The 20,936-nt window shown below is 40.5% G+C and overlaps 1 protein-coding gene across 1 annotated transcript; it reads right to left on the minus strand.

The window, feature by feature from the left end:
• Window positions 1-134: 134 nt before the first annotated feature.
• Window positions 135-20,602, minus strand: TRMT61A (tRNA methyltransferase 61A; the record flags this gene model as incomplete). The annotated part of the gene is made up of 3 exons (XM_082484731.1): window positions 135-480; window positions 9,722-9,988; window positions 20,272-20,602. The coding sequence occupies 3 exons, from the start codon at window positions 20,600-20,602 to the stop codon at window positions 152-154; spliced, it is 927 nt and encodes a 308-aa protein (XP_082340857.1). The 3' UTR covers window positions 135-151.
• Between the last annotated feature and the right edge of the window lie 334 nt (window positions 20,603-20,936).

Below are 20,936 nucleotides of genomic sequence, written 5' to 3' on the forward strand. Positions count from 1 at the left end.
CTATTTAAACAAAGCATATTCCAACCAAATCTGACTATATATGGAATTCCCTGACAAGTAAAAATTTGGATGCCCTACAAAAAAGAACCATGAAAACAGAAAACATACACAAACACACAAAACGCTCCAAACTACACAAACTCAACATGTACTAATACAGGCTCTTGGTAGCAAAGGTCAGGTATCCGGTGTGACCGACCATCTCCCTGAGTGGCACACCACTTTTGAACTGCACAGTTCCTTGCGGCAGATTAGTACACAGGCTACCTTGGTTTGATGGGTTGCTGCTGTCAAAGCCAGTGCCAGAATTATCCTCAGCTGCTTTTCCAAGGTCAGGGATTTGCAAGCTAATTGTCCTCACATTGTATACTCGGAGCAGAATTTCCAAGGTGTTAATCTCTGTAAAACCGTATTCTTCCATCGCTAGGCATGTTCTTTGGACTTGTTCGATGCAGGGGGAGAAAGAGCAGATGCGGCCACCTGCAAAATGAGACAAGTAGTGGAAAAGAGGGCAAAAGCCAAAACAAAGTACTTGTTATCTTTTTTCAAATTCTCCCAGATGCCCATAGAATTACAATCATACAGACAAAGTGAAAACATCCTTCAAGAAAATGTCAATGAGGCAACTATGAAGTTTTAAAATGTTAGCACAAAATCAAACATGGACGACTCTACAAGATGCTTCAGACCCTTTTAAAATTGCAACAGCAAACTCATTCATTTGTGACTCAATCCAGTGTTGCTCACCACATTTGCTCACGATAAAACCGTTAAAGTTGATCCCTTTACAGCAGTGACTCTTTTGGAATTACTATCCACTATTCTGGACTGAGACACCGAACTGAAGTTGGCACATACACAAAGCCAGAAGTCATTCTCCACACATTGTACAGAGTTGCCTTCATTAGAATATAAGCGTGCGTGCACACACACTCTCACAAAAGCGGCTGTGTTTATTTGAGAACGATGGTATGCGTGTACAGAATAAAGTAATCTCTCCAGGCCATAGATGGAGTGCTGTTAAGGCTTTACCCTTTTAGTCAAGCTGACTAGCATGTCTCCTGAGCATTAAAGTTTACTGAATATCACATTGGGCAGGTTTACAGAAAACGCTTCAAAACTCTAGGATAGGACTTTTAAGCAATAAGCTAACACTCACCTCCTTGTCTGTGCACAGTTCAGATTTTTGATTCTAAATACAGACCATTAATAGGCACCCTACAACTTTCTGTGTGCTACAATGTCACCTTAAGAGCTGAGAATAGAATGATTCAGATTTACTCTGAAAAGCCACAGCCAAATCAGATCAAAGAATTAGAAGGACACTGTCTGCCATAAAGCCAGGGCATGTGCTTTCACCCAGGACATAGTGTACCACAAGGCAACTGCCCTTCCTGAAAAGCTTTTGTGCTGGGGGAAGGAACACTGGGCAATGCAGCTTCAGCTATTGTTTTACTTATTACAATTAGATGAAAACGCTTGCTGACCTGATTTGCATTCCTTCCCAGCCCTCTCCCAGGCTTATCCAGTCAAGCCTTCCAACACCAGTTGTCTAAGTAGTTAAAGAACCCATGCAAGTGAGAGCAAAGCATCCTGCTAAAAATAGAGGCTATGCTGGGACTACGTGAAGCCTGCTTTATCTCAAACTCCCCTTTTTTTTCCTTTTTCGTTTCTAAAGTCACATCTCTAAAAAAAGAAAGCATCAGGTCTGAAAGCGTCACTGTAGCACTCTAGTTACTGTGCAGCAATGATGTGCTGGGTACCGACTGGGGAAGAACACTTTCCATGACCATTAATCCACCATACACTAAGTAGGATTTAATTTTAGTCCTGAAATTAAGTCTCTGCAGCCAGGGGTTCTTATTGTGCATCTTCAGAACAAGGTACCCTGGACAAGTAATTCCCTGGAGTGACAATTAAAAAACAAATCTAATAATCACCTGCAAAATTAATGTTGGTATGCGTCTTTATTAACCAACTCTGTTGATGCCGATATAATTGCACACCCAGTCCACTAGCTCCCATGAAATTGGATTTGTATGTTCATCAGGATGGCCAGGGCTACCAAAATGATTCTGAATCAGACAGCTAATATTTTCTGGCCAAAGCAGTACGTACTTCTACCACGTTTGTAGACGTAGAAGAGAAAAGCTCAGGAAGAATTTTCTCTTATGTAATTAAAAAGCTACTATGATACACATATGTTATAAAGAAAAATGCTATATTCTTATTGTCTAGGGAACTGAACAAATGTCTAACTTAGCTAAATGTCAGTTCACAATAACTCTTTGTCTGCAAAGCAAGAATTTGCAGAGAGACCAGAGGCTTACTACTATTTCATTCAGGCTTTTTGGTTCTGGTGTTTTATATTGCAATAAAAAATGGAAATATATTTACACTTAAAGTAAGTCTGTTCTTATTTATTCTGACTACAAGGGTTTCAAGATATGTTTAGGCTTTTGAATTCCCATGCTCTAGATATACAGTCAAAAACTAAGAAGCCTGCACACAGCTGTTGCCATACAAGCTGCAGAGCCGCCTACAGTTCTTGTCAAGCCTTCAATTAAAGACAGAGCACCCTTCATTTTGCCTCGGGATGGTCAGCTGAGCACAGCACGTCAACACCAAACTTGGTGATGATTTATCAGACTGCCTCCTTGCAAAGCGTACTGCTTGGGAAGTAGGGTTACAGAAAATGGGCTTTCAAGATGCTTGGTAGGGGAGAAAGCTCTTGCTTGCAATAGCTAATATCCAGAGGGGAAGTGCAAGAAATAACGTTACTTTACTTACTGCACTGCTGGGAGCTTCTTGGATACAAAGAGTGAGAAAACAGCATAATAGCTGCTATTTCATATAACTGAGAGCATCCAGCAGGTTTTAGTAGTTCTGCCAATTCACTTTTTCCCTTTCATACCTATTGTTCTGGTTATTATTATACATACCTCACAAATAAATATACCTACAAATAGCCTAGAAGCAAAACCACCAAGCATCTGTCTTTATGGATCCTAACCAGTGGGAGAGAGGTCTCCTCTGCTTTTTCCTGTACACACCATTGGGCAGGCCAGATTTGACTCACAGGCTGGACTTGTTTGATTGAGGAGATATTAAGAGAACATTGGAAAGCTACAATTAGCAGAAGGTTGGAAGGCAAAAGTGCAATTGCAGTTCCAGACTGCGAGAGGCTGTCTAAAATAAAAAGATTTGAGAAGCTTCAATTGCCATGGTGTATTTAGACCAGCAAAAAAGAAGTGGACTCTGAGCAGCAGAAAACCATCACTCAGAAGAACATGCTCTTCTGTTCGAGGCGCAGAGACGCCATCATCTTGAACAGAGCTCATGCTTCTGAATCCTCTACACTGTGGGCTGCCCTCTGTACCCCCACCGGATTACCAGCTAGGCAACACCCTTTCTGTCACAATCAAACAGATATAAATCTAGATTTCAGCATTCACAATTCTCAGATTCTCTAAGAGCCCTCTTGTCCTTTAGACATCAAGGGGCATTTAGGGCTTAAAGGACTTGAATATGCATTGCTTTGTCTTGCCATGCCAAGGATTCCTTAGTGAATGAAGAAAAGACATGTACTCCCTCCCTCTCCGCTCGCTGGGGTACACTGCTCTGTCTGTGGATCACAAAGGGGGGGACTAGCCCAGAGAGCAGTGAAAACAACTGAATGGAAACTTTAATACAAACTGAGTTTGTGTTCTTTCAGAGCTCTCTTTTTAGGAAAGCTACTGTTCCTAAATTTGGTTAATGAGATCTGTGTGTCATCATAAATTGATATAGTAATTATCTGAGATTAATCCTGTTCACATTGGGAAGCTGTGTGAGCTTTTTGATCTGAAGAGCTGTCTAAAAATGTGTTTATTCATGTATAATGCATCTGACAAGTGCTACAGTTGAGGAGAAGAGGATAATGAGACTGTATGAAAGACTTAATTTTTTTTCTACCTTCATTTTGCAGGGAGTGAGTTAGTTTGAAACGTTTAATGGAGAGGTTAAATCTCCCCAGCCCGTAGGCTGGAACAAGCCCACACAGTCCTGGCAGTCATTGTAACCAGCAACAGGGTAGAGAGGATATGAAAATTGAAGTACAATTCAGACTGGAATGATTAGAGAAGAGAGCTTAAGGGAAGGGGGAGATAAAAGAGAAGATTTGCATCCACATAGCACTGCACATGTTAACAGACAGTATCTAATTAGCAATCAAGGAACACACCCTTGCATCTTTACAAGAGGACAGTGCCTTGAAAGTTGCTCCTCCTTCAACAACAGTTCTGGTATGTTCCTGTGCAATCCCAATAAATAATTTTGCTTCTAGTTTGCCTGAGCAAGGACTAACACCTCTACCAGTTCTATTTAGCTAGTACCTGCATTAGGTTTCAAGTATGGAAAATCTGGCAGTGCTACCCAGTTGAGAAGAACTCCAGTCCGTGCTTAAGATACAGAAAACGCGTCCAAGTTATGTGCTCTCACTTCTGTAGGTTATAGTATGTATCACAAAGTGCTCTGACAGGTTTTTTCGTCATCCCAATATTAGTCAAGATACAAAAAGAACATATGTAGTGCAGCACCATTAAGTTCCAGGAAAAGGGGCCTGTAATTTTAGAAATTATTCTGTGATGTAAAGAATACAACACAGCATTTTTATCTCTGGTAAAAGAACACAGCTCTGGGTTTTAGTACTTCAGTGCATTGTCATAATTGGAAGATTACGTTACAAAGATCACATGGAAGAAAAAAATCGCATAGGCATTATCATTATGTAGGGGCAAGGCAGGAGAGTCACTGAGCAGCATCACTGTGGCATTTACTCTGTGCTAGTAGGACACTAAAAATATTGCCTCTGTAAAAGGGGACAGAACGTCCTTTAAGTGAGTGTGCTCGTGGGCGATTTGATGTAGCTTCCCTGACAAGTGAAATTAGAGGATTCAGCTGTTGGAAGAAATTAAAGGATGTTTCTTGATTCAGAAAAGAAAATTTTCTCCAAATCACTTGCCAGCTCATTAATAGGAGCTTGATGTGATTTTCTGCAAATGTGACCTTAACCTCTACATTTGTAGGTGCATCCTTCAAAAGGAATTTATTCCTGCTTACTGTTATGGGCTGGCAAAAGCATGCAACCAGGGAAATTAGAAAATCAGTTGGCTCCAAATTGGGGAAGAATACCTAACAACTTCCTTTAAGGATCCTTTCATCCCAAACTACTTCTTACAAACTGTGTAAAGGCCAATAGCTTTGGCCAGCATTCCACAGCATGGGTTACGATGCAGGAATACTTCTGCTTGACTCTTGACACATCATTTTTACTTCAGGCCACCCCATCGTGGGCACCTGACCTACCAATCCCTGACAGAACAGAGCTAGGTTAATGTTCTCAAACGAGATACAACGTCTGGGGCTGGCTCAGCAAACAGCCAGTGCTTGTGAACCAGATGAAGCTGCTTTGTGGGTTAGCACCCGGTCTTAAGATCCTAGTGGGGCAGCTTTGCAGTAGACCAGATGGCACCTCAATGCTGAGAGGATATGCTGCAATTTAAAGCTAGTTTGTGGATCTTTAACCTCACCCTGAGTTAATTCTCCTTTGAATCAAAACAGGTACCACAACAGCAAAGGCTGGTGCTGACATTTTAGCAAACACTTATTGCTTCATCCATTTATTCCAAAACAATCTCCTGGGGACAGGAGAAGCCTTGATACCAACTTGAGTAGCACTTGCATGGGTGGAGGATGACAGCATGCTAGACTGTCGGGCTCCACTGCCTGCCCTAACACATTCCCTATGCACTCCTGAGTTAGCCTGAGCCCAAACAACATCAGACTTTTGAAGTCACTGCCCTCTTCTCAGTGTGATTCAGCCTGGGGTTCCCCCTACCCAGATACCACAGGGGTGAGACTTGTAGCTAGGGATTTCAGCTGCTCCTCAAAGCCACACCTGGGTGGTTTAAAAATGGGACCATGAATAACCTCTGGGGCTCAAGAAAAATAGCCAGTGAGACTTTCTACATGGACATGGTATTACCTGAAAGCAAGGAGGAGGAGGGACGCAAGCCCAAATGAAAACTGAAACTAGCTATACCAGGCAATGCCTTACCTGCACCACAGGCTGCTGGGAGGATGAGATATTTTTAATTCTCTTATAAAGCATCTGTAATAACCAAACCTGACAGGTTAGGACAACAATCAACAGCTACGCTAAGGGGAAAAAAGCAGACAAGACCTGTTTTAAGTCCATTGTGTACAAATGAAACAAATATAAGACTTTGGAAATGAAAACCAACTACTACAACAAAGAGCAGAGTGCTGTTGAAGGGCTTCTGTGATGGCAGGAAATGCAGAGGCCCAAACAGAGAGATGTTCAGAGCGAACTTTCCCTGCAGAGCTTTGGGGGAGACGCGATAGCACCATGTCACCTGATTCAGGTGGTACCTCAAGGATCACAATTTGAGAAACTTTTAATTTAGGGTTTTATGATGCTCCAGAGGGAGTGGCAAGTCTGAATTTAAGAGTAAAATCTTTAAAAGAAAGAAAATAAAAGAGGGGTGGTTTTAATAATTTTGTGACTCAGACTGTTAATTTAAACACCACCAAGGACTGATTTATAATGCAAGAGGCCAATCCAACCTAATATATGGCTGTATTTTTCCATGTCTCTACCTGAAAATTTAAAATCTGTATGAAAATTGTACAAATGGGTTTCTGCCTCATCTTCCACAGCCTTGGAAAAGAAATAGGCAATACTTATGAGAGTACAGTAGGTGGGTGCAGAATTATATTCAAAGCACTACAGTATTCAGCTGTGAGATGACTGTGAATCAAAAGTTTCAGGGCACTTAAGAACTGCAGAATATTGAAGATATTTTTGTTACCTCACAATTTTTTCATTTTCTTCATTTAAAAAAATTTAGCCTGAAGGGGTTAACAGCAACTTTGCAAAAACCACCAAGGTCAGATATTGGTAACAGCAGCTATGACTATAGAAAAGCATTAATCAGCAGATGATGCAAAAGACAAACAGTGCAGGTCTGGAAATGAAAGCAAATTCTGCAGTGCAGCAGTGCCTGAGAGATATTACAAGCAGCATTTCTGCTGAAAGTGTGACTGGTGAAATTAGCACAGAAGAATGCAGCTAAGATGCAAGCCTGAACATCAGCAGAGTGCATCACCAGAGAACAAGAACCTAGTCACAAACCTACTGTGCCATTTTATTCCCTTAGCTCTTCAGGCTGGGGGTACTTTAAATGGGAGGCCAAGCTACTCTAAGTAGTGTATTTACAGCATACTGCAAGGCATAATGTGAGTGATAAATGTACTCTGTAAAGAGGATCATTAACACTCAGCCTACTAGGAGCTGCAACTATTCAGGATCTTGAGCTTAAGTAGGAGAGAAAACACTGATTTGATAAGGTTTTGTTAAGGCTAAGAACTCTCTCTTACATACTGTCTCAGCTGAACACTCTATAATGAATATTGTGGTTTTAAAGAGGGGGCTAGCTGATACTATATATATTGAATTTTCTTAGCTCTTATTTCATTCAAAGTACCTTAAGACTTTAGGGAATAAATTACCACTATCTCGCAGTACAGCTGCAATATTTGCATGGTACATCACAATAAAACCCACAGTGTGAATGGTTCAAATGTGACCCTGTCCAGATGTGAGAGAGAGGGCGTGGAGGGAAAAGAGTGTAACGACTCATTTTCTCCAGTTACGCTTTATCACTGTACTACCGCTTGGAACAGCACTGAACAACAGCAGTATGTGCACAGACTGTTCTTACTGCAGAAGAGCTTTAACTATTTGAAAACAAAACAAAGGAGCACTATAAAATTATCTGCCTGCGGTAGGGAAAGGGAAGCAGTTACAGATACCCTTCTATCATATTTTAGATTTTACAGCAGTAAAAAAAAACACAAAACATAACAAAACTACCCACATGATTTGGAATAAAACAGAAATGTGTGTAAGCTTGTACCTATTACTACTGCAATGAATTATGTTTTATATGAAAAAGAAAAACAGCTTTTGTTTATATGCAAAATAAAAAAGATGCCCCCAGCTCAGTCAGGTACTATGAAACCCAAAAGATGAGCCTTAGACCAATACCAGATCTCAGACACTGGTGGCTGTTTGCAGCAAAAACTGCAGCAAGGATCAGCAACTTCACCTTTTGATCAGTACATAAAGTGCATGGTGCCACTTCACAAACAAAAAAAATGTGGGATTTTAAAGTATTATTTATATTGCCTAAGCAGATGTAACCTTGTAGCACAGCGCAGAAAAGTATAGCCAGATGGCATGCCAGTTTGGGACTATAGTATCTTTTCTAGGATTTCAAATGCTGGAGTGAGACAAAGATTCAAAACTTGGAACTGTTTAAGCAGCTCTGCTTAGTATTCTAAACATGCACCACTTAAATAATTCAAATTGGACTGTGCAATGCAGCGCCTTCTAAGCTGGGAAGTCAGCTGAGTGTTGTGCTCACTAGATTAGATAATTTGAGCACGGGAAGGGCATCGTACAGTGCAATGAAAATTATTTTTTTCCCAGGACACAGTGGAGAGCAGCTACACGTTGAGCTGTAGCCCTTGCAGGTACAAAGAGCTAACAAGTCTCTATTTATTCATGTCTGAAAGAAAGCATGTGTTACGCTAGCATCAGAAAGCTTTCTAGAAAATTTTCAGTAGTAGCTGAGGTAGCCTAAGAGCTGGGTCGGTCCTGACTGAGAAAGGTAATGCACATTCAGTGACCTTTAAGAACAAACTTAAATCCTGTGATTTCAAGAAGACCTAGTAATTCACCTAAAGTCAAGCCTGTGATTATATATTTTAACAAAGAACATATATTTTAACAACGAACTGGGCCTTGGCACATAATCAAGTTTTACTAAACTCATGTCCCAGCATGGGCACTGTTCAGCACTCCATGCTCTCTTGATTAGAAAAGTCACTTTTGTAGAAGGAAGTGATCAGCACAAGTTAGTTCAGATCCACGCTAGTATAACATTAATTCGGGGAAAACTTATTCCAGGATAAAAGAATTATTTATTCACTGAAGCTTCTTTTTCAATAGGGAAAAGATTTATAATAAACTGATGAAATCCATCCATCAACAGCAGTTTCTCACTTGCTGCCACAATCCCAGAATAACTGGCATAAACTAGAACAGCCTTTATGTCCCATTCCCACTGCAACCAATGGCAAACTTCTCATTAGCTCCAACAGCAGAGATTTAAGTATAACCACATTTACTTTAACATTACTGATGGGTTTCTCTGTTAAATAGGTCCAAATCTGCAATGATTGATGGGAAGTGCACCTGAACACCTTTTATAAAAACACCTTTTATACAAACACCTTTCCACTGAATTGCCAAAGAAATTTGCTTTCAGCATTTATTGTTACTGCTGCTTCCCACACACCTCAGATCTAGCAAAATGCACTTGACAAAGGTTCAAAGGGTTTTTTATAAACTGCCCATGCTAATTGTAGCAGCTAGCGCAGGCCTGTAAGAAAAAGTTGTTGTTCTCCTTTCAAATCCTCCACTGTAAATCGAAGACCTCTTTTGAAGGTTTTTCAGCCTTAGAAATGCCTAGAGACTTTGACATTTGAGAACAGTGATCACACAATGGAAGCGAGCAGATCTAGCGTATGGCTCAAAGGCAGAGATGTGTGCATGCACAGTGCTTCCTGAACAGAAAGAGGTAAGTGCAGTTACCTTCAGCTTTTAAGGCTGACTTTGCGTGTCCTATGGCTTCCCATGGAGATGGAATATCTAGGAACACGGCATCTGCAATGTTTGAGACACCAAACCCATTTTTGCAGACATCCTGGTTGGTCACGGTGACCAGATGCTCCACCCCATGCTCCCGAAACTCCTCCCTGGCCTTCTCAGCCCGCTGTTGGTGGAACTCCACAGTGTATAGATGCCCTGTGGGAGCTACTGTCCTGATGAGAGCGTGGGAGAGGGATCCGCTGCCCGTACCTAGAAAAGAAAAATAGGTTATGAAATGCCTTTTTACAGTGCTAAACATTAGAACAAAGATCTTCTCCATTAGTCCTCCTGCTTGGACACTTAAAACCCTGCTGAACAGAAACTATTGGTTAAACTACTGAAAGAGAACAGTGTTTCCTTCACAAGGAGAGGGGGACTAAACAGTCTTCAGGGTCCTCAAAGCATTAATTAAAAATCTGGCAAACTCAGGACCTGTACTCTCTCCCTGCAGTAGAAAAATAATGCCAAGGGTCAGCTGTAGCTCTAACAAGTGCCACAAGAGAACATGAGGAAGTAAATGCGACAGGAAAAAATCAGGGAAATTAACCAGAGAGGATTTTTTCAAAGTGCCAGACTCTTCTGGGGTGAAATGAGATGAAGGCAAATCTTAACATATTTTCAAAACCTTATACTTCATTAAAACAAAGAAGAAATGCTGGCAAGGATCTGTGCTTGAAAATCATATTGATAGCCATGGAAACAAATGGCCTTCAGGGTGCGGAGTCTGTTTTGCCCACGTCTCTTAAGAGACACTGGCCATGCTCAGCTCCCACTGACATTATCCAACACTAAGGTCTCTGGGCTCCTCGCAGTCACACTGACCTGACCTAACGACCTGATTTCACAGGTGACTTACATACAGGCCTACACAATCTTAATGAAGTCTAATGAGATCCATCATATACCTGAAATTGTATGTAAGTACAATTACCATGTACAACCAAGGACTATTAAGACACCATTCTTTTTTCCTTGTTTTGGTTTGATAATTTAGGAAACTTATTTTAAATGAACCATTGGCGTATTAAATAGATGAATGACTAATAACCAACATTTTCACTGAAGAAAACACCCATATACCAATTCACATTGCAAATTATTCACTCAAGTGGCATTTAACAGAATAACCCCCCCAAACTCAAAACCCCACAGCAACCCCACATTATCTGTGTTTATTGATCTATAATTCTGTACTTGGAACACATTTCTCCTGCAGAAAGAAAATCTATTTCTAGCTATCTTCAACGACTGTTCAGGCTAAATTTCAGCCTGAAGCGAGTTCTTTCAACTAACATAAATCTTAAAAAACTTATAAAGGAGAGAACCTGAAGTACAGCAGTGGTGGAGAAAGCTCAGAAACTAGTAGAAAGGAAATTAATTAGGGGACACAGGGGCTGGTACAGCTGCTTAATTGGAGCAATACTTTCCATAACTGTACAGGAAGTCAGTTCACTGACAGATCCCAGGTTCTTGCCCTCTAGTCACATAAGGGGAGAAACATTGTCGTGGCACTGTATTTAATCCGACAGCTCTGAAAGGGGAGCCATTCAGACTGTAAACAGAGCTCAGGGCCTATATTGGCCACTGTCTCGACCAACTGCACTGCGGAATCAGCACTGCTCCTCTGCTTCCCTCTGCGAGGGCTCTGACCCCAACGGGCAGACTAGCACCCTCCCGCCAGCTTTAATGGGGCAGATTAGACAGAGAGGGAGGACCTTCAGATTTTAGCACTGGCCTCAGAGAGGTCCAAGAGATGACAGAAACTGTGACACACACATTTATTTGAAGTGAAAAACCATGCATTCATGCTAAGATTAAAATAAAGGGAAAAGACACTTAGATGTGCACACTTGAAAAACTGGTCATGGCACCAGTAGGCTCTAAATGTCAACACAGACTTTTCTCTGGTCAAAAGGAGTAATGGTAGCACATAGCCATGTGGTTGTAAAAACTCAATGATATATGTGCATAGCAAAGAAATAGCGTTTCATTGATTATTTTTTTTATGACAAGAGCAGGGAACTATTGTTCACAGGATGCTAAAAATGACTGATATTCTGCCTTTACATTTCATGCCAGAAGGCAGGATTGCACAACTGAGAACTTTTGCAAACTGACAGAATTTAATTATTTCACCTCTCAAATGGGTAATGCTGCACACTTTCTGCGTCTTTCTCTGCTGATCTAAAGGAGTGAACAGAAGGCCTGTCAGCACAGCTGGGCTACAAGCAGATAAGAGAGGCAGCTTGTGCATATATCCAGTTTCCTTGTTCATATTCTTTTACATTTTTAATCACGTTGCTTTTAAATCTGCTCTTAAAAACACCACAGAAGATACTGTTTGTCTCCTTCCTAGGAAAACCCATTAAGATTTTTTGGCTTCTCTTCTGGTACTCTTTTTTTATTCACAAACACTCCAAGCCAAACCCTGAACAAAACCCAGGATTTTGGAAGTAACCACTTGCGGGCGTATTACAGACTGAGCTTTTGTTAAACAAGATTGCCAGGAATTATTTATTGTTGACTGACTACCGCAAACATGAGAATAATACATATGTATCACATTTAACATATCAAATTCTATCACACTAACATAATTAATGAGAGTATTTCTGAAGATGCTGCCTGCCTTCTCCACTACAACACGCTCAAAACTGCAGGAAACAAAGAACAAGATGGTTATGAATCACCCTCCATTGTAAAATCCCTCCTTGAAGAGATGACAGATTCTGAATCCAGTCCTGTGGAATAATGATGAACCTCAACTCTCATGTAACTGATAGTTCAGCATGCTTGATGTGATTCATTAAGAATATGAGGGTCTGGCAGTTCAGCATGAGTCCATACTCAACACAACCCCTAAAGCCCAATCAGCACTGTCTACAGAAGGCAGGGGTTCAACCCTACATTTCTCTGATGCTGTAGAAGGGGAAATGAATGTTTATATTCACTTTCTCTCCTGCAACATTCAACATTTGAGCCCTCCTGCCACCTTCTCTATTCCTATTCAATTTCTCTCTGTCCTTATTTCAAAATCACTACTCAAAAAAGCAGAATTCAGTAAAATGTGACTGAAAGAGTCTTATGCACCATTTTGGAATAAGTTCCAGTCAGGTTCAGGTTTCCTTGGGAAATGAAAGGCATCCTTAGAATGATACAGAATCAGTCAGGGAAGTAGCAAAACGCAAGGAGCACTACTGAAACATGAACTAGAATGCTACAAAACCTGAAATATCGTAGCTGAATTACCTGCATACAAACGAACCATAAACCCAAATGCCCAAAATTAACATTTTGTATCAGAAGAGGAAAGTTAAGAATTGGATGGACTGGATGGACTTCAATAGATTTTCATTCTCATATAGGTGCAGTGAAATGCCTATGTTCCTGATTTGGCCTAGAAAGCAGAAGTTAAGATGATTTCTAGAACAAATACAGTTTATAATTTTTACAGCAGGATACTTGCCTTTCTGACAGCTTCCACTATAAATAGCCTTAGAAACTGTTTGCTCTCTACCACAGGACAATGCCCATTCAACTAGAGCGTATTAATCATGAATGGACTCCACAGAAGAGAGGTAAAGCGATGATAATTCAAACTATACTGAAAACATTCTTAACACCACAGCTGCTGTTTTAGAGCTCACTTAGGTGAGCACTTAGGTCATTGCTAATGCCTTTGGAAATTACAATGTTCTTTTACACTGACTATTCTGTGATCTTAAACGTCTTAGTCAAAAAAGCAGACATCTGCATTGCAGGCATTTAATGACACACTGCAGGGTCCCAAATATGCCATACTCAAAGCTCAAAATCTGAGGAGGAGGCACCATGTAGGTCATCAACATGTAGACTAGGAAACTGGTCTATCTCAGTCCAAAGTCATGAATTAAGATCCTCTGTTAAAACCACATGAGTTAGGTGGCTAATGGCCCTGAAGAGTGATGTAGCCCTTCTTCTTGGGCCCAAGAACACTCCATTCTTCTCTGATACATCTAAGCTTAGGGAAGTGTTTCTGCCCTCTCCCAAGACAAGGAAAACACTGCAGTTTTAGAAAGATTTCAATCCTAACAAGTGGACACCTAGATGAAAAACCAGCTCAGCACCTACCAATACTTCCTTCTGATTTGTAGACAAGAAAGTACGGATCAGATGAACTCCTTGATCATTCCCCTGACCTCAAAGACATTTGTTCTTCTCACTCTCTGCTTATTCAAGTGACGTTTTTTCCACAGACAAGCCTCCACACACATCAGCCATCGTGAGACAATGTCCATGTTAAGATTGTTTCTCACCTTTTCAAAGCTGCAGTGGACAACATCTGAGCTGTTCAAGAATGACATGTGCCATTTCAACATAGTATAGATACACATCAGAACACCCTCAAGAGAAACATGAGTGTTACCACAGCACCTAGCATAGTACTTGACTGGTATCTGAATAAGAGAGTACATTTTTACACTGTTTTCTGTTTAGTCTGGTTTTCTTACTGCAAAGGGTATTTGTCTAACATCCTGGAATCCCACCCATGCTATAAACATATGTGACCTGATTCTGCGTTCCACTACATTTCCTCGTTACAGGCTATCGCTTGGTTTGTCTTCCCTAAAAATTTCTCATCATGGGTGCTTCTTCTTAAAAAAAGAACTACAAATTGTGATTTAGGACCTATAGATGTTTACAGATGTGCATAAGCAAAAGCATTTTGGAATAAAGTTCTTTGGAAGAAGCTCTTAAGTGCATACACAGGTTCATCTTGCTTGGAAACAATGAAAGTGAGAATTATGCAGACTATTATTTAATACTGCGTCTCTACAATATCTAGTAACATTTTAATAGAACTGAAGTTTCTGCTGCAGAATTTGGCTACCAAACATATTCTAAAATGAGTAAATACAACAAAACAATGACAGTGTTGCTGTATTTGTCTCCTAGCTACGCCACTTAGATGTAGCAAATAGTAAGACAGGTCATGAGTCAGCCATGAGAACGGAAGGAGCCTCAAATCCAAAGGAAAATTAATCTTTAGACAGAGCTAACAACTCCACCTGTCAAGAAACACCGAACAGAGGAAGACTGCTCACTGTACATGACAAGTTTATGTAACTGGAGAATCACTAATGATTTTTAGCAAATATATGAAGAGATATTATGCATCTGATGGAAACCAACCCAAAGATCTTACTGTGAAGATAGTAAAGGGCACAAGTCATGGTGGCAGAGGTGAGGCACAGCAAGAGCAGGGACAAAGAGAGGGAGGAGGAGAGGGAGGAAAAGAGTTTCAAGGAGAAGAGCTGGAAGCTGAAAGAGGAAACAGCAAATCAAGAAGTTCTCTTTACAGAAGATTCAGTCTTTCTCCTGCCTACCTGTTGTGGACACCATGCCGAAATAGGCATTTTAGGCAGCAGGCTGGAGGTCGGCAAGGGCCACTGCTCACCGACCAGATTGAGGAGTTGGGGGAAGGATAGTAGGGAAGTTTTCAAGGCTGGCACTGCCTACAAAAGGAATGGGAGTGTAAAGACTGAATCCTTAGAGATTCAAGAGTCAGTGTTCTTTAGGGAGGGATCTTCTGCAGAACAGGCATAATATTAAGTTCAGAGCTGCATGAGAAATGCGCTTGGTGGTCAAGTGAAATGATGAGATGAAAGCGAGTCCAGAAAGTCTGGAAACAAATGCTTTAGGGTATGAACAGCATGCCTCATCAGCTGCAGGTCAGCCGCAAGTCTGAATAAATTAGAGTGATGCCTCATGTGGCCACAGTTTTGGTTCAGTTCTTTGGTATGTCAAGAGAATACCATGTGCTCTGACATTTGTACTGATGAGGCCTTTCTTATACTTCAAAAGGTGCTATACAAGGATTGGGTTTTCAAATTCTTCTCTCACTCTAACCTGACAGCTGTTAAGAGGTAGATAAGGGAGCTGTTATAAAACACGGACTTAATTAGTATGAGCATGTTCCAAAATCAAATTAACACTCAAAAACTTTGGTCTGTACTTTACACTAAAGATAGAGATGCAAACAGTTTACATATACTTATGTCACAAAAGTTGTAAAGACATGAGCAGTATTCGTCAACAAGTCTATAAGCACTACAGAAGACTCATGAGCATACAGCTGTCATGCTGGGACTCCACAATAAACTATTAATCATTTATTAAGTATCCATTAATCATTAAGTCCTCGTGAATTTTTTATGAGTGTACTCTTAACAAAATCTATACCCAGGCTGTGAGTTTGAAAATTTCGTAATCGTTTTCGAGAAGCTCTAGTGTAAGGCTGGCTGGCAGCACTCGTTACTCCTCCACAGAGAAACCATGAGGACCCAGAATACCGTTCTCACTCTTCAGAAATCCAGTCTGTGGGCTCAGAAACTCCTTGATGTGTGGCAATGAAGAGGGTTTAGCAATTTTTAATTTGGGATTTAGCTGAAGTGAAACAAAAAATCCAATTAACATTTTTGCTCATGTGAGTCTGATTTTGCTGAATGCTGAAGGATCACTGGGATGGTGGTTAGAACACTTTTGCCTAAATTACATTCAGTCTAAATACTATGCTCCATCGAAGCCAAAATATTTCTGAGATTTATCAGATTAAATGAGGTTTCACAGTGCTGTACTGCATTCCCTCAGTAATTCTGAGGGTTAAGAGAGACACTTGTTTAGGTCTCACCAGGGAGAGAGGACAGTAAAAAAGCCTCAGTATGTGGGGACTGAAAAGAAAAACAAACAATAAAAGGGGTTCCACACACTTCTGTTTGGGAAAAATATCTGAAAGTTTCATATTGGCTCCAATGTAGTATAAAAATAAATGTAAAAACCTCAAAATCTGTTGTCAAATAGATTTGTTATACTACAGGCAGCTGTAATCACTGGACTGAAAATAGCCTTGCCTGAGAAGTTGACATCAAGATTAGTTTTGGAGAGTGTGGTGACACAAAAGAAAAGATTTAGCTTATTCCTTTATCTAGACAGTGGCTGCACATGCAATGCACGCAAATGGGACCAGAGTTACTGGATGAGAATTAAGTTTCACATTCTCAGGCCACCCACAGTAGGTATTTTAGCAGCTATCTCGAGTATCCTTTAATTCTGGAAAGAGTGGGGAATTCCTCAGACTGGGGATCAATGCTTTCAAAAGATCTTAGCTCCAGTAACAGTGCTAACAGTTTTTAAATCTCAACATACCTTTATAAATTAGAAATTAGCAGAACACAGAAAAAGGATCGTATTCCTACACCCCTGTCATGAAACATCAGACAGATGCTGAGTTCCCTTATAGCCTCAATAGAGTATGCTTGGATCGTTTTAATTATGCATGCACTGCTGACAAGCTTGCTCTTTATGTATTTATTACGGATGAATAAAAATAGTAAAAACTGTATTAATATGTTTACGTCATTTATGAAAAATCACAGAACCACAGAATGATAGGGGTTGGAAGGGACTTCTGGAGATCATCTAGTCCAATTCCCCCGCCAGACCAGGGTCACCTACAGCCAGTCGCACAGGATGGTGTCCAGACGTGTTTCGAATGTCTCCAGAGTCGGAGACTCCACCATCTCTCTGGGCAGCCTGTTCCAGTGCTCTGCCACCCTCAAAGTAAAGAAGTTCCTCCTCATGTTTAGATGGAACTTCCTATATTCAAGTTTGTGCCCGTTACCTCTTGTCCTATCACTGGGCACCACTAAAAAAAGACTAGTCCCATCCTCCTGGCACCCTCCCTTTAAGTATTTATAAGCATTGATAAGATCCCCCCTCAGTCTTCTTTTCTCTAGACTAAAAAGACCCAAGTCCCTCAGCCTTTCCTCGTAAGAAAGATGCTCCAATCCCTTCATCATCTTCGTAGCCCTTTGCTGGACCCTCTCCAGCAGTTCCCTGTCCTTCTTGAACCGGGGAGCACAGAACTGGACACAATACTCCAGATGTGGCCTCACCAGGGCAGAGTAGAGGGGGAAGATAACCTCCCTTGACCTGCTGGCCACACTCTTCTTGATGCACCCCAGGATGCCATTCGCCTTCTTGGCCACCAGGGCAGACAGCTGGCTCATGGTCATCCTGTTGTCCACCAGGACTCCCAGGTCCCTTTCCACAGAGCTGCTTTCCAGCAGGTCAGCCCCTAACCTGTACTGATGACTAATCAATTTAAACTGCATAATTCAAGTGATATAAAATTAAGCCTTCTGGTTATTCTATGGGATCTTTATAATCACACACAAAAGATCATTTCTACCCATATTAACAGCATTACAACATGACACAGAGGGTATTTCATCTGACTTTTTCAATCCTTTCTTCATACCATTGTGGAGACTAATCCACAATTCTGCTTCCTTACACTGGGTAAATGCAGAGCACTCTTCCAAGGCCTAATTAGTAGGGCAAGAGAAAAAGAGCCTGGCCTCTTTGCAGTGCACTCTTTGCCAGTCTGTACAGCAAATATGTATATCAGTTCAATTTCAAACAATAAAAGAGACAGACATCCATGCTAATTAATGCTCAAAATACATCTAAACCCAGCAGCAGCAGGAAACAGACTCCAATGTCATTACTAGACCAGATTTCCTGTCTTGTTTCTATTAATCGCCATTGGGCTGGTTCCGTCTAGGCCACACAAGGTTAATCTAGAACTAATGATTTTGGATCACCGAACAGTGTCTAATTTAGGATGGCACCAAAGTAGGTTACATCACCACGCTGAAGGTTCCAGTTGTCAATACCTGTAAAATTTTTAATTCAAATCACTATTTCTGGTCAGTTGCAAGCAAATCTGCAGTACGATCTCTTGCTTCAAAGTTAACCAGATGACTTTGATGCAATGCTCTTTCTTTCTTTCTTCATGAACAGTGAATCCTTCAATCAATACAAGCACAACTATAGCTGTAAAGCTGTTCACTTTCCTGGAAAGCTGAAGTTATAATACTTTTGACAGCATAGACATTAAAATAAACCTGGGGACAGTTTCCCATTAGCAAAAAGGATTGTTTGTGGCTATGACTTTTGACTCATAAAATTTTTTGGAATATGGATAGGTTACTTCATCAAGTGTTTACATTTCTTAGCTGTTTAGATAAACGAGCTTTTAAACATTTTCATCCTCTCTAGGTACCTTTTACATTACTGAAAACATTTTATGTGTAGCTCCGTACTTCAACATTCGCCTATTCCAAGTGGGGCGGGACATGGAGGAATTCAAATCTCCCCCACCCTGAATAATTTGCTGTGTTTATTTTTCCCATCCTGTCTAAACATAGCAGGGAGGGGAAGAGCTGCCCAATGAACAATACAGCTACTTCCCATGACAAACCTTAAAATACCTAATCGTCCTACAACCCAAATTATAAACTCATAGGACCCAACCATTTTAGCAGTACTAGAAGCTTCTGCATATGGCTTTGCCTGTTTCAAGTGCTGCTATGCACCAACCAGCTCCATATAACACCTGTTTCTTAATTGGTGCAACTGGATGCAGAGATAAGCGTTGTTTCAATTGGGTTGGAAAGTGGTCATTGTGCCTGAAAAGCTGTCCAAAATTATGCTTGGGTGGGAAGAGGAAATGTTAAATCTAAGAAAATATGGTGCATCACAACACCATCATGCCTATCTTTTGCTGTGTCTATGTTTGAGGGGAAGTATATGAAATTGCTTCATACAAAAAAACTCAAAGGAAACACCCAGAAAAAAAACAAGAACAAACTACCTCAGTTCATATTTTTCCAAACTACAAAGATGCCATCAAATCAAGCAAGCCTCATACTGCCTACAGTAATAAAGTCATGAAGGCATTATTATAAACTGTATCCAACCAGGAAAATGTCTGTTAACATAAAATTTCACTCCTTACTTGCAAATTAAGCAAAATCATGGAAGCTCTAATAAATTAAACCAAGTTTAGAAACAAAACACAGCCCTGTCATGAACACATCATCCACTGCATTACACAGCTACCATGATTTTGCATGTAGTTGCAGTGCTACAAGTGGATCACACACTAGAAGAGAAAGATGACATATATGTACTTACATGGTATCACATTATATAAATACTGCCAATTTATTCCCCTTATTAGTTCAACACCCTGTCATCAGAGTCTCTTTCACGGGGTTCTCTCAACTATGTTCTCCGAAACTGCAAATTCAAAGCATTAATTTTCATTCAAACCACATATTTAAAAATATTTTTGAAGAACTTAACAACAGTTTCAGAAAAGGGAAGGAAAAACGATTATTTATTTTAGGAAGATTAATTAATCAAACGCATACTCAAAGGTATACTGGTACATGAGGCCAGCATACTGAGGTAACATTACTTGTTGAAGAAACAGCAGCTGATAACATGTGCAAATGAAACAGAACTACTAAATGTGTAGGCTGGGAAAATTATTATTACAATGGAAAAAAAAAGAGACTTTTTGCAAAATGTAAAGATAAGCCTCTTTTTTCATGAAAATGTTGGTGTTAGTATTTAATAAAGGATTTCAACATATTAATTATTACCTGATTCACATACGATGGAGCCTGGCTTCAGTTCTAACATCATGGTGATTATAGAAATGTCAGTAGAATACAGAATCTGCGTCCTGTGCGGAAGATTCATGGTCCACAGTTCTGGAGTAGGATGAAGAATAAACACCCATCCTCCTTTACTGCAGGTGACTTTGGAGCCATACTTCTTGCCTATGAGGTCCGTAGAATGCCTGATGACCCCGTACTTAGTCTGAGTTACAGTGCCATGCTGGACTTTCACAGGAAACATGGATTCATGGCCCAAGAACACAATAGCTGTGTCACCATCCTTTATTGTATCTCCATATTCAACAAAACTCATTGTGACAGTCTTGTAGTTGGCTGGTGGTTGTCACCTAGAAGAGGATAAATATGTCAAGAGAGTTTTGCAGGATCACGATGGAGCTGAAACTACAGATGTAAACCCAAGTCATTTTATTTTACCCAATACAGAACAAGAACACACTGTGCAAATAAGACGTTAGCAGAACTCCATGAAGTTCAAGGAGTGCTCCCCTGCTGCTCTCTTGATCCAATTAAAATCAATGAAAAGGTCCCACAGATTTGAACATAACCAGTATTTTTCCTGTTTTACCATAGGTGCTAAAGAAAATTTAGGAAATAGATTATAATTTACTACGCCTGCTCCCCAGTAC

Source organism: Vanellus vanellus (assembly GCF_965231255.1).
Source record: "Vanellus vanellus genome assembly, chromosome: 6".
Lineage (NCBI taxonomy): Eukaryota > Metazoa > Chordata > Aves > Charadriiformes > Charadriidae > Vanellus > Vanellus vanellus.